The 12,500-nt window shown below is 41.7% G+C and overlaps 1 protein-coding gene across 2 annotated transcripts in view; it reads left to right on the top strand.

Moving 5' to 3' along the window:
- The window catches only part of klhl5 (kelch-like family member 5), a 96,614-nt gene that overhangs the window by 68,865 nt on the left and 15,249 nt on the right, over positions 1–12,500 (top strand). For both annotated transcript variants that reach the window (XM_055912765.1, XM_055912764.1), the window contains exons 7-11: positions 522–638; positions 1,490–1,539; positions 1,658–1,832; positions 7,041–7,116; positions 9,627–9,713. In XM_055912765.1, coding sequence (XP_055768740.1) covers positions 522–638; positions 1,490–1,539; positions 1,658–1,832; positions 7,041–7,116; positions 9,627–9,713 — 505 coding nt within the window. The remainder of the gene's footprint in view (positions 1–521; positions 639–1,489; positions 1,540–1,657; positions 1,833–7,040; positions 7,117–9,626; positions 9,714–12,500) is intronic.

Here is a 12,500-nt window from a genome sequence, read left to right as displayed (position 1 = left end):
ACTGACTGACTGGTTGACTGACTGGCTGACTGACTGCCTGGTTGACTGACTGGCTGACTGATTGACTGACTGGCTGACTGACTGATTGGCTGACTGATTGACTGACTGGTTGACAGGGATGCTGGCCCATTTTGAGTCCAATGCTTCCCACAGTTGTGTCAAGTTGGCTGGATGTCCTTTGGGTGGTGGACCATTCTAGATACACACAGGAAACTGTTGAGCGTGAAAAACCCAGCAGCGTTGCAGTTCTTGACACACTCAAACCGCTGCGCCTGGCACCTCGTACCAAACCTCGTTCAAAGGCACTTGGAAATACATAAAAATAAAGTTGTTCATGTTTTGTACACTCAGTGTATGTATTGATGAGTGTAGTGATGAGTGTATTGATTAATATATCGATCAATATATTGATCAATGTATTGATTGACGTATTGATGAATGTTGTGATGCGTGTATTGATCTGTGTATTGATCTGTGTATTGATCTGTGTATTGATCTGTGTATTGATTTATATTGTTCAGGTATGAAGTACCATCTCCTGCCTCACCGGCGCCCCCTGCTGCAGAGCCCCAGAACCAGACCTCGTAAATCTACTGTAGGAGCCATGTTCGCTGTTGGGGGTATGGACGCTACCAAAGGTTAGCCTCTGATGTTCACTGTAGGGGGTATGGACGCTACCAAAGGTTAGCCTCTGATGTTCACTGTAGGGGGTACGGACGCTACCAAAGGTTAGCCTCTGATGTTCACTGTAGGGGGTATGGACGCTACCAAAGGTTAGCCTCTGATGTTCACTGTAGGGGGTACGGACGCTACCAAAGGTTAGCCTCTGATGTTCACTGTAGGGGGTACGGACGCTACCAAAGGTTAGCCTCTGATGTTTACTGTAGGGGGTATGGACACTACCAAAGGTTAGCCTCTGATGTTCACTGTAGGGGGTATGGACACTACCAAAGGTTAGCCTCTGATGTTCACTGTAGGGGGTATGGACACTACCAAAGGTTAGCCTCTGATGTTCGCTGTAGGGGGTATGGACGCTACCAAAGGTTAGCCTCTGATGTTCGCTGTAGGGGGTATGGACACTACCAAAGGTTAGCCTCTGATGTTCGCTGTAGGGGGTATGGACGCTACCAAAGGTTAGCCTCTGTGTGTGTGTGTGTGTGTGTGTGTGTGTGTGTGTGTGACCTGACTGTGTGTATTACTTGTGTGTGTGTGTATATAACCTGTGTGTGAATATATAACCTGTGTGTATATAACCTGTGTGTGACTCGTGTAACCTGTGTTTGTGTGTTACCTGTGTGTGTATATAACCTGTGTGTGTAACCTGTGTGTGTGTGTGTAACTCGTGTAACCTGTGTGTGTGTGTGTGTAACTCGTGTAACCTGTGTGTGTGTGTGTGTGTGTGTGTGTGTATAACGTGTGTGTGTGTGTGTGTGTGTGTGTGTGTGTGTGTGTGTGTGTGTGTGTGTGTGTGTGTGTGTGTGTGTGTCAGGGGCCACCAGTATAGAGCAGTACTGCCTGCGTCGGGACGCGTGGAGCCAGGTAATCAAATCAAACTTTATATACAACACATTTCCCCCAACAAACGTCAAGTTGTTTTAACCAAATCCACCACCACAAGGTGAGAGAGACGCTATTTAAAGACCCAGTATGTTTCCAGGTGGCGGTGTTGAGCGGCCGCAGACTCCAGTTTGGGGTGTGTGTGTTGGACCGACGCCTGTACGTGGTCGGGGGTCGGGACGGACTGAAGACCCTCAACACCGTGGAGTGTTACGACCCGGACGGTGGCAGCTGGAGCGTCATGACGCCCATGTCCACACACAGACACGGGCTGGGTGAGTACACAGAATACGGGGCTGGGTGAGTACAGAGAATACGTGTTGTCTGATACAGGGCTGGGTGAGTACAGAGAATACGTGTTGTCTGATACGGGGCTGGGTGAGTACAGAGAATACGTGTTGTCTGATACGGGGCTGGGTGAGTACAGAGAATACGTGTTGTCTGAGACGGGGCTGGGTGAGTACAGAGAATACGGGGCTGGGTGAGTACAGAGAATACTTGTTGTCTGATACGGGGCTGGGTGAGTACAGAGAATACGTGTTGTCTGATACGGGGCTGGGTGAGAACAGAGAATACGTGTTGTCTGATACGGGGCTGGGTGAGTACAGAGAATACGTGTTGTCTGATACGGGGCTGGGTGAGTACAGAGAATACGTGTTGTCTGATACGGGGCTGGGTGAGTACAGAGAATACGTGTTGTCTGATACGGGGCTGGGTGAGAACAGAGAATACGTGTTGTCTGATACGGGGCTGGGTGAGTACAGAGAATACGTGTTGTCTGATACGGGGCTGGGTGAGTACAGAGAATACGTGTTGTCTGATACAGGGCTGGGTGAGTACAGAGAATACGTGTTGTCTGATTCGGGGCTGGGTGAGTACAGAGAATACGTGTTGTCTGATACGGGGCTGGGTGAGTACAGAGAATACGTGTTGTCTGATACAGGGCTGGGTGAGTACAGAGAATACGTGTTGTCTGATACGGGGCTGGGTGAGAACAGAGAATACGTGTTTGTCTGATACGGGGCTGGGTGAGTACAGAGAATACGTGTTGTCTGATACGGGGCTGGGTGAGTACAGAGAATACGGGGCTGGGTGAGTACAGAGAATACGTGTTGTCTGATACGGGGCTGGGTGAGTACAGAGAATACGTGTTGTCTGAGACGGGGCTGGGTGAGTACAGAGAATACGTGTTGTCTGAGACGGGGCTGGGTGAGTACAGAGAATACGTGTTGTCTGAGACGGGGCTGGGTGAGAACAGAGACACGGGCTGGGTGAGTACAGAGAATACTTGTTGTCTGATACGGGGCTGGGTGAGTACAGAGAATACGTGTTGTCTGATACGGGGCTGGGTGAGTACAGAGAATACTTGTTGTCTGATACGGGGCTGGGTGAGAACAGAGAATACGTGTTGTCTGATACGGGGCTGGGTGAGTACAGAGAATACGTGTTGTCTGATACGGGGCTGGGTGAGTACAGAGAATACGTGTTGTCTGAACAGGGCTGGGTGAGTACAGAGAATACGTGTTGTCTGATACGGGGCTGGGTGAGTACAGAGAATACGTGTTGTCTGATACAGGGCTGGGTGAGTACAGAGAATACGTGTTGTCTGAAACATACTGTAATGTCCAAGGTGTTAATACATACTGTAATATCCTAGGTTATACTGTAATATCCTAGGTGATACTGTAATATCCTAGGTGTTAATACATACTGTAATATCCTAGGTTATACTGTAATATCCTAGGTGATACTGTAATATCCTAGGTGTTAATACATACTGTAATATCCTAGGTGTTAATACATACTGTAATATTCTAGGTGTTAATACATACTGTAATATCCTAGGTGTTAATACATACTGTAATATCCTAGGTGTTAATACATACTGTAATATCCTAGGTGATACTGTAATATCCTAGGTGTTAATACATACTGTAATATCCTAGGTGTTAATACATACTGTAATATCCTAGGTGATACTGTAATATCCTAGGTGTTAATACATACTGTAATATCCTAGGTGTTAATACATACTGTAATATCCTAGGTGATACTGTAATATCCTAGGTGATACTGTAATATCCTAGGTGTTAATACATACTGTAATATCCTAGGTGTTAATACATACTGTAATATCCTAGGTGTTAATACATACTGTAATATCCTAGGTGTTAATACATACTGTAATATCCTAGGTGTTAATACATACTGTAATATCCTAGGTGATACTGTAATATCCTAGGTGTTAATACATACTGTAATATCCTAGGTGATACTGTAATATCCTAGGTGATACTGTAATATCCTAGGTGATACTGTAATATCCTAGGTGTTAATACATACTGTAATATCCTAGGTGTTAATACATACTGTAATATCCTAGGTGTTAATACATACTGTAATATCCTAGGTGATACTGTAATATCCTAGGTGTTACTGTAATATCCTAGGTGTTAATACATACTGTAATATCCTAGGTGTTAATACATACTGTAATATCCTAGGTGATACGGTAATATCCTAGGTGTTACTGTAATATCCTAGGTGTTAATACATACTGTAATATCCTAGGTGTTAATACATACTGTAATATCCTAGGTAATACTGTAATATCCTAGGTGTTAATACATACTGTAATATCCTAGGTGTTAATACATACTGTAATATCCTAGGTGATACTGTAATATCCTAGGTGTTAATACATACTGTAATATCCTAGGTGTTAATACATACTGTAATATCCTAGGTGATACTGTAATATCCTAGGTGTTAATACATACTGTAATATTCTAGGTGTTAATACATACTGTAATATCCTAGGTGATACTGTAATATCCTAGGTGTTAGTACATACTGTAATATCCTAGGTATTAATACATACTGTAATATCCTAGGTTATACTGTAATATCCTAGGTGATACTGTATTATCCTAGGTGTTAATACATACTGTAATATCCTAGGTGTTAATACATACTGTAATATCCTAGGTGATACTGTAATATCCTAGGTGTTAATACATACTGTATTATCCTAGGTGTTAATACATACTGTAATATCCTAGGTGATACTGTAATATCCTAGGTGTTAATACATACTGTAATATCCTAGGTGTTAATATATACTGTAATATCCTAGGTGTTAATACATACTGTAATATCCTAGGTGTTAATACATACTGTAATATCCTAGGTGATACTGTAATATCCTAGGTGTTAATACATACTGTAATATCCTAGGTGTTAATATATACTGTAATATCCTAGGTGTTAATACATACTGTAATATCCTAGGTGTTAATACATACTGTAATATCCTAGGTGATACTGTATTATCCTAGGTGTTAATACATACTGTAATATCCTAGGTGTTAATACATACTGTAATATCCTAGGTGATACTGTAATATCCTAGGTGTTAATACATACTGTAATATTCTAGGTGTTAATACATACTGTAATATCCTAGGTGATACTGTAATATCCTAGGTGTTAATACATACTGTAATATCCTAGGTGTTAATACATACTGTAATATCCTAGGTGTTAATACATACTGTAATATCCTAGGTGTTAATACATACTGTAATATCCTAGGTGATACTGTAATATCCTAGGTGTTACTGTAATATCCTAGGTGTTAATACATACTGTAATATCCTAGGTGTTAATACATACTGTAATATCCTAGGTGATACTGTAATATCCTAGGTGTTAATACATACTGTAATATCCTAGGTGATACTGTAATATCCTAGGTGTTAATACATACTGTAATATCCTAGGTGTTAATACATACTGTAATATCCTAGGTGATACTGTAATATCCTAGGTGTTAATACATACTGTAATATCCTAGGTGTTAATACATACTGTAATATCCTAGGTGTTAATACATACTGTAATATCCTAGGTGTTAATACATACTGTAATATCCTAGGTGTTAATACATACTGTAATATCCTAGGTGTTAGTACATACTGTAATATCCTAGGTGATACTGTAATATCCTAGGTGTTAATACATACTGTAATATCCTAGGTGTTAATACATACTGTAATATCCTAGGTGATACTGTAATATCCTAGGTGTTAATACATACTGTAATATCCTAGGTGATACTGTAATATCCTAGGTGATACTGTAATATCCTAGGTGTTAATACATACTGTAATATCCTAGGTGTTAATACATACTGTAATATCCTAGGTGTTAGTACATACTGTAATATCCTAGGTGATACTGTAATATCCTAGGTGATACTGTAATATCCTAGGTGTTAATACATACTGTAATATCCTAGGTGTTAATACATACTGTAATATCCTAGGTGTTAATACATACTGTAATATCCTAGGTGATACTGTAATATCCTAGGTGTTAATACATACTGTAATATCCTAGGTGTTAATACATACTGTAATATCCTAGGTGATACTGTAATATCCTAGGTGTTAATACATACTGTAATATCCTAGGTGATACTGTAATATCCTAGGTGTTAATACATACTGTAATATTCTAGGTGTTAATACATACTGTAATATCCTAGGTGATACTGTAATATCCTAGGTGTTAATACATACTGTAATATCCTAGGTGATACTGTAATATCCTAGGTGATACTGTAATATCCTAGGTGTTAATACATACTGTAATATCCTAGGTGATACTGTAATATCCTAGGTGATACTGTAATATCCTAGGTGTTAATACATACTGTAATATCCTAGGTGATACTGTAATATCCTAGGTGATACTGTAATATCCTAGGTGTTAATACATACTGTAATATCCTAGGTGTTAATACATACTGTAATTTCCTAGGTGTTAATACATACTGTAATATCCTAGGTGTTAATACATACTGTAATATCCTAGGTGTTAATACATACTGTAATATTCTAGGTGTTAATACATACTGTAATATCCTAGGTGATTCTGTAATATCCTAGGTGTTAATACATACTGTAATATCCTAGGTGATACTGTAATATCCTAGGTGATACTGTAATATCCTAGGTGTTATTACATACTGTAATATCCTAGGTGTTAATACATACTGTAATATCCTAGGTGTTAATACATACTGTAATATCCTAGGTGTTAATACATACTGTAATATCCTAGGTGATACTGTAATATCCTAGGTGTTAATACATACTGTAATATCCTAGGTGTTAATACATACTGTAATATCCTAGGTGATACTGTAATATCCTAGGTGTTAATACATACTGTAATATCCTAGGTGATACTGTAATATCCTAGGTGATACTGTAATATCCTAGGTGATACTGTAATATTCTAGGTGTTAATACATACTGTAATATTCTAGGTGTTAATACATACTGTAATATCCTAGGTGTTAATACATACTGTAATATCCTAGGTGATACTGTAATATCCTAGGTGTTAATACATACTGTAATATCCTAGGTGTTCCTTTAATATCCTAGGGTTTAATACATACTGTAATATCCTAGGTGTGACGGTACTTGAGGGTCCAATGTATGCAGTAGGAGGGCATGATGGGTGGAGCTACCTCAGTACTGTAGAGAGGTGAGTCAGACCCTTTTCATATGACTACAGGTCTGGTCAAATGACTTTACAGGTCTGGTCATATGACTTTACAGGTCTGGTCATATGACTTTACAGGTCTGGTCATATGACTTTACAGGTCTGGTCATATGACTTTACAGGTCTGGTCATATGACTTTACAGGTCTGGTCATATGACTTTACAGGTCTGGTCATATGACTTTACAGGTCTGTTCTGGTCATGTGACTTTACAGGTCTGTTCTGGTCATGTGACTTTACAGGTCTGGTCTGGTCATGTGACTTTACAGGTCTGGTCTGTTCATATGACTTTACAGGTCTGGTCATGTGACTTTACAGGTCAGGTCTGGTCATATGACTTTACAGGTCAGGTCTGGTCATATGACTTTACAGGTCAGGTCTGGTCATATGACTTTACAGGTCAGGTCTGGTGATATGACTTTACAGGTCTGGTCTGGTCATATGACTTTACAGGCCTGGTCTGGTCATATGACTTTACAGGTCTGGTCTGGTCATATGACTTTACAGGTCAGGTCTGGTCATATGACTTTACAGGTCTGGTCTGGTCATATGACTTTACAGGTCTGGTCTGGTCATATGACTTTACAGGTCTGTTCTGGTCATATGACTTTACAGGTCTGGTCATATGACTTTACAGGTCTGTTCTGGTCATATGACTTTACAGGTCTGGTCATATGACTTTACAGGTCTGGTCATATGACTTTACAGGTCTGGTCATCTGACTTTACAGGTCTGGTCTGGTCATATGACTTTACAGGTCTGGTCTGGTCATATGACTTTACAGGTCTGGTCATATGACTTTACAGGTCTGGTCATATGACTTTACAGGTCTGGTCTGGTCATATGACTTTACAGGTCTGGTCTGGTCATATGACTTTACAGGTCTGGTCTGGTCATATGACTTTACAGGTCTGGTCATGTGACTTTACAGGTCTGGTCATGTGGCTTTACAGGTCTGGTCATATGACTTTACAGGTCTGGTCATATGACTTTACAGGTCTGGTCATATGACTTTACAGGTCTGGTCATATGACTTTACAGGTCTGGTCATATGACTTTACAGGTCTGGTCATATGACTTTACAGGTCTGGTCATATGACTTTACAGGTCTGTTCTGGTCATATGACTTTACAGGTCTGGTCATATGACTTTACAGGTCTGGTCATATGACTTTACAGGTCTGGTCTGGTCATATGACTTTACAGGTCTGGTCTGGTCATATGACTTTACAGGTCTGGTCTGGTCATATGACTTTACAGGTCTGGTCATGTGACTTTACAGGTCTGGTCATATGGCTTTACAGGTCTGGTCATATGACTTTACAGGTCTGGTCATATGACTTTACAGGTCTGGTCATATGACTTTACAGGTCTGGTCATATGACTTTACAGGTCTGGTCATATGACTTTACAGGTCTGGTCATATGACTTTACAGGTCTGGTCTGGTCATATGACTTTACAGGTCTGGTCTGGTCATATGACTTTACAGGTCTGGTCTGGTCATATGACTTTACAGGTCTGGTCATATGACTTTACAGGTCTGGTCATATGACTTTACAGGTCTGGTCATATGACTTTACAGGTCTGGTCATGTGACTTTACAGGTCTGTTCTGGTCATGTGACTTTACAGGTTAGGTCTGGTCATATGACTTTACAGGTCTGGTCTTATGACTTTACAGGTCTGGTCTTATGACTTTACAGGTCTGGTCTGGTCATATGACTTTACAGGTCTGGTCATATGACTTTACAGGTCTGGTCATATGACTTTACAGGTCTGGTCATATTGCTTTACAGGTCTGGTCATATTGCTTTACAGGTCTGGTCATATGACTTTACAGGTCAGGTCATATTGCTTTACAGGTTTGGTCATATGACTTTACAGGTCTGGTCATATGACTTTACAGGTCTGGTCATATGACTTTACAGGTCTGGTCATATGACTTTACAGGTCTGGTCATATGACTTTACAGGTCTGGTCAAATGACTTTACAGGTCTGGTCATATGACTTTACAGGTCAGGTCATATTGCTTTACAGGTCTGGTCATATGACTTTACAGGTCTGGTCATATGACTTTACAGGTCTGGTCATATGACTTTACAGGTCTGGTCATATGACTTTACAGGTCTGGTCATGTGACTTTACAGGTCTGGTCATATGACTTTACAGGTCTGGTCATGTGACTTTACAGGTCTGGTCATGTGACTTTACAGGTCTGGTCATGTGACTTTACAGGTCTGGTCATGTGACTTTACAGGTCTGGTCATATGATTTTACTTTAGAGATTGTCAATGCAACAGGACAATCAGGGGGATGTTAGAAATTGAAAACAATTAAATAAACACACTCTGTCTGTCTGTCTCTCTCTGGCTCTCTCTCTGTCTCTCTCTCTGACTCTCTCTCTGTGTCTCTCTGTCTCTCTCTCTATACACCGTGTGTGTGTGTGTGTGTGTGTGTGTGTGTGTGTGTGTGTGTGTGTGTGTTTGTTCCAGGTGGGATCCTCAGGCTCGTCAGTGGAGCTTCATCGCCAGCATGGCAACACCTCGATCTACTGTAGGAGTAGCTGTACTCAGCGGGAAGTAGGTACACACACACACACACACACCTCGATCTACTGTAGGAGTAGCTGTACTCAGCGGGAAGTAGGTACACACACACACACACACACACACACACACACACACACACACACACCTCGATCTACTGTAGGAGTAGCTGTACTCAGTGGAAAGTAGGTACACAGACACACAGACACAGACACACAGACAAAGACACACACACAGACACACACAGTACTGGAGGGAGAGAGAGAGGGAAGGTAGGTATTATATAGTATATATGAGGGCCTTAGAGCAGGTCATTCTATAAGTCTACGGTTAGTATTCACTGGTAATGCTGCAGGAACAGGCTTCCTGTTAGTATTCACTGGTAATGTAATGCTGCGGGAACAGGCTTCCTGTTAGTATTCACTGATAATGCTGCAGGAACAGGCTTTCTGTTAGTATTCACTGGTAATGCTGCAGGAACAGGCTTCCTGTTAGTATTCACTGGTAATGCTGCAGGAACAGGCTTCCTGTTAGTATTCACTGGTAATGCTGCAGGAACAGGCTTTCTGTTAGTATTCACTGGTAATGCTGCAGGAACAGGCTTTCTGTTAGTATTCACTGGTAATGTTGCAGGAACAGGCTTCCTGTTAGTATTCACTGGTAATGCTGCAGGAACAGGCTTCCTGTTAGTATTCACTGGTAATGCTGCAGGAACAGGCTTTCTGTTAGCATTCACTGGTAATGCTGCAGGAACAGGCTTCCTGTTAGTATTCACTGGTAATGCTGCAGGAACAGGCTTTCTGTTAGTATTCACTGGTAATGCTGCAGGAACAGGCTTTCTGTTAGTATTCACTGGTAATGCTTCAGGAACAGGCTTTCTGTTAGTATTCACTGGTAATGCTGCAGGAACAGGCTTCCTGTTAGTATTCACTGGTAATGCTGCAGGAAGTGGCTTTCTGTTAGTATTCACTGGTAATGCTGCAGGAACAGGCTTTCTGTTAGTATTCACTGGTAATGCTGCAGGAACAGGCTTCCTGTTAGTATTCACTGGTAATGCTGCAGGAACAGGCTTCCTGTTAGTATTCACTGGTAATGCTGCAGGAACAGGCTTCCTGTTAGTATTCACTGGTAATGCTGCAGGAACAGGCTTCCTGTTAGTATTCACTGGTAATGCTGCAGGAACAGGCTTTCTGTTAGTATTCACTGGTAATGCTGCAGGAAGTGGCTTTCTGTTAGTATTCACTGGTAATGCTGCAGGAAGTGGCTTTCTGTTAGTATTCACTGGTAATGCTGCAGGAACAGGCTTCCTGTTAGTATTCACTGGTAATGCTGCAGGAACAGGCTTCCTGTTAGTATTCACTGATAATGCTGCAGGAAGTGGCTTTCTGTTAGTATTCACTGGTAATGCTGCAGGAACAGGCTTCCTGTTAGTATTCACTGGTAATGCTGCAGGAACAGGCTTCCTGTTAGTATTCACTGGTAATGCTGCAGGAACAGGCTTCCTGTTAGTATTCACTGGTAATGCTGCAGGAACAGGCTTTCTGTTAGTATTCACTGATAATGCTGCAGGAACAGGCTTCCTGTTAGTATTCACTGGTAATGCTGCAGGAACAGGCTTCCTGTTAGTATTCACTGGTAATGCTGCAGGAACAGGCTTTCTGTTAGTATTCACTGATAATGCTGCAGGAACAGGCTTCCTGTTAGTATTCACTGGTAATGCTGCAGGAACAGGCTTCCTGTTAGTATTCACTGGTAATGCTGCAGGAACAGGCTTCCTGTTAGTATTCACTGGTAATGCTGCAGGAACAGGCTTCCTGTTAGTATTCACTGGTAATGCTGCAGGAACAGGCTTCCTGTTAGTATTCACTGGTAATGCTGCAGGAACAGGCTTCCTGTTAGTATTCACTGATAATGCTGCAGGAACAGGCTTTCTGTTAGTATTCACTGGTAATGCTGCAGGAACAGGCTTCCTGTTAGTATTCACTGATAATGCTGCAGGAACAGGCTTCCTGTTAGTATTCACTGGTAATGCTGCAGGAACAGGCTTTCTGTTAGTATTCACTGGTAATGCTGCAGGAACAGGCTTCCTGTTAGTATTCACTGTTAATGCTGCAGGAACAGGCTTCCTGTTAGTATTCACTGGTAATGCTGCAGGAACAGGCTTCCTGTTAGTATTCACTGGTAATGCTGCAGGAACAGGCTTTCTTGTAATGGATACAGATACGAGAGAGACTTGCCTGATGGAGCTTCATGACTTGTCTGATGGAGCTCATGACTTGTCTGATGGAGCTTCATGACTTGCCTGATGGAGCTTCATGACTTGCCTGATGGAGCTTCATGACTTGCCTGATGGAGCTCATGACTTGTCTGATGGAGCTTCATGACTTGTCTGATGGAGCTTCATGACTTGTCTGATGGAGCTTCATGACTCATCTGATGGAGCTTCATGACTTGTCTGATGGAGCTTCATGACTTGTCTGATGGAGCTCATGACTTGTCTGATGGAGCTCATGACTTGTCTGATGGAGCTTCATGACTTGTCTGATGGAGCTTCATGACTCATCTGATGGAGCTCATGACTTGCCTGATGGAGCTCGTAACTTGTCTGATGGAGCTTCATGACTTGTCTGATGGAGCTTCATGACTCGTCTGATGGAGCTTCATGACTCGTCTGATGGAGCTTCATGACTCGTCTGATGGAGCTCATGACTCGTCTGATGGAGCTTCATGACTCGTCTGATGGAGCTTCATGACTTGTCTGATGGAGCTTCATGACTTGTCTGATGGAGCTTCATGACTTGTCTGATGGAGCTTCATGAC

This window comes from Salvelinus fontinalis, unplaced genomic scaffold (genome assembly GCF_029448725.1).
Source record: "Salvelinus fontinalis isolate EN_2023a unplaced genomic scaffold, ASM2944872v1 scaffold_0207, whole genome shotgun sequence".
Taxonomy (NCBI): Eukaryota; Metazoa; Chordata; class Actinopteri; order Salmoniformes; family Salmonidae; genus Salvelinus; species Salvelinus fontinalis.
The sequence above is the reverse complement of the archived record's forward strand: the minus strand, read 5'-3'. Positions and strand labels throughout refer to the sequence as shown.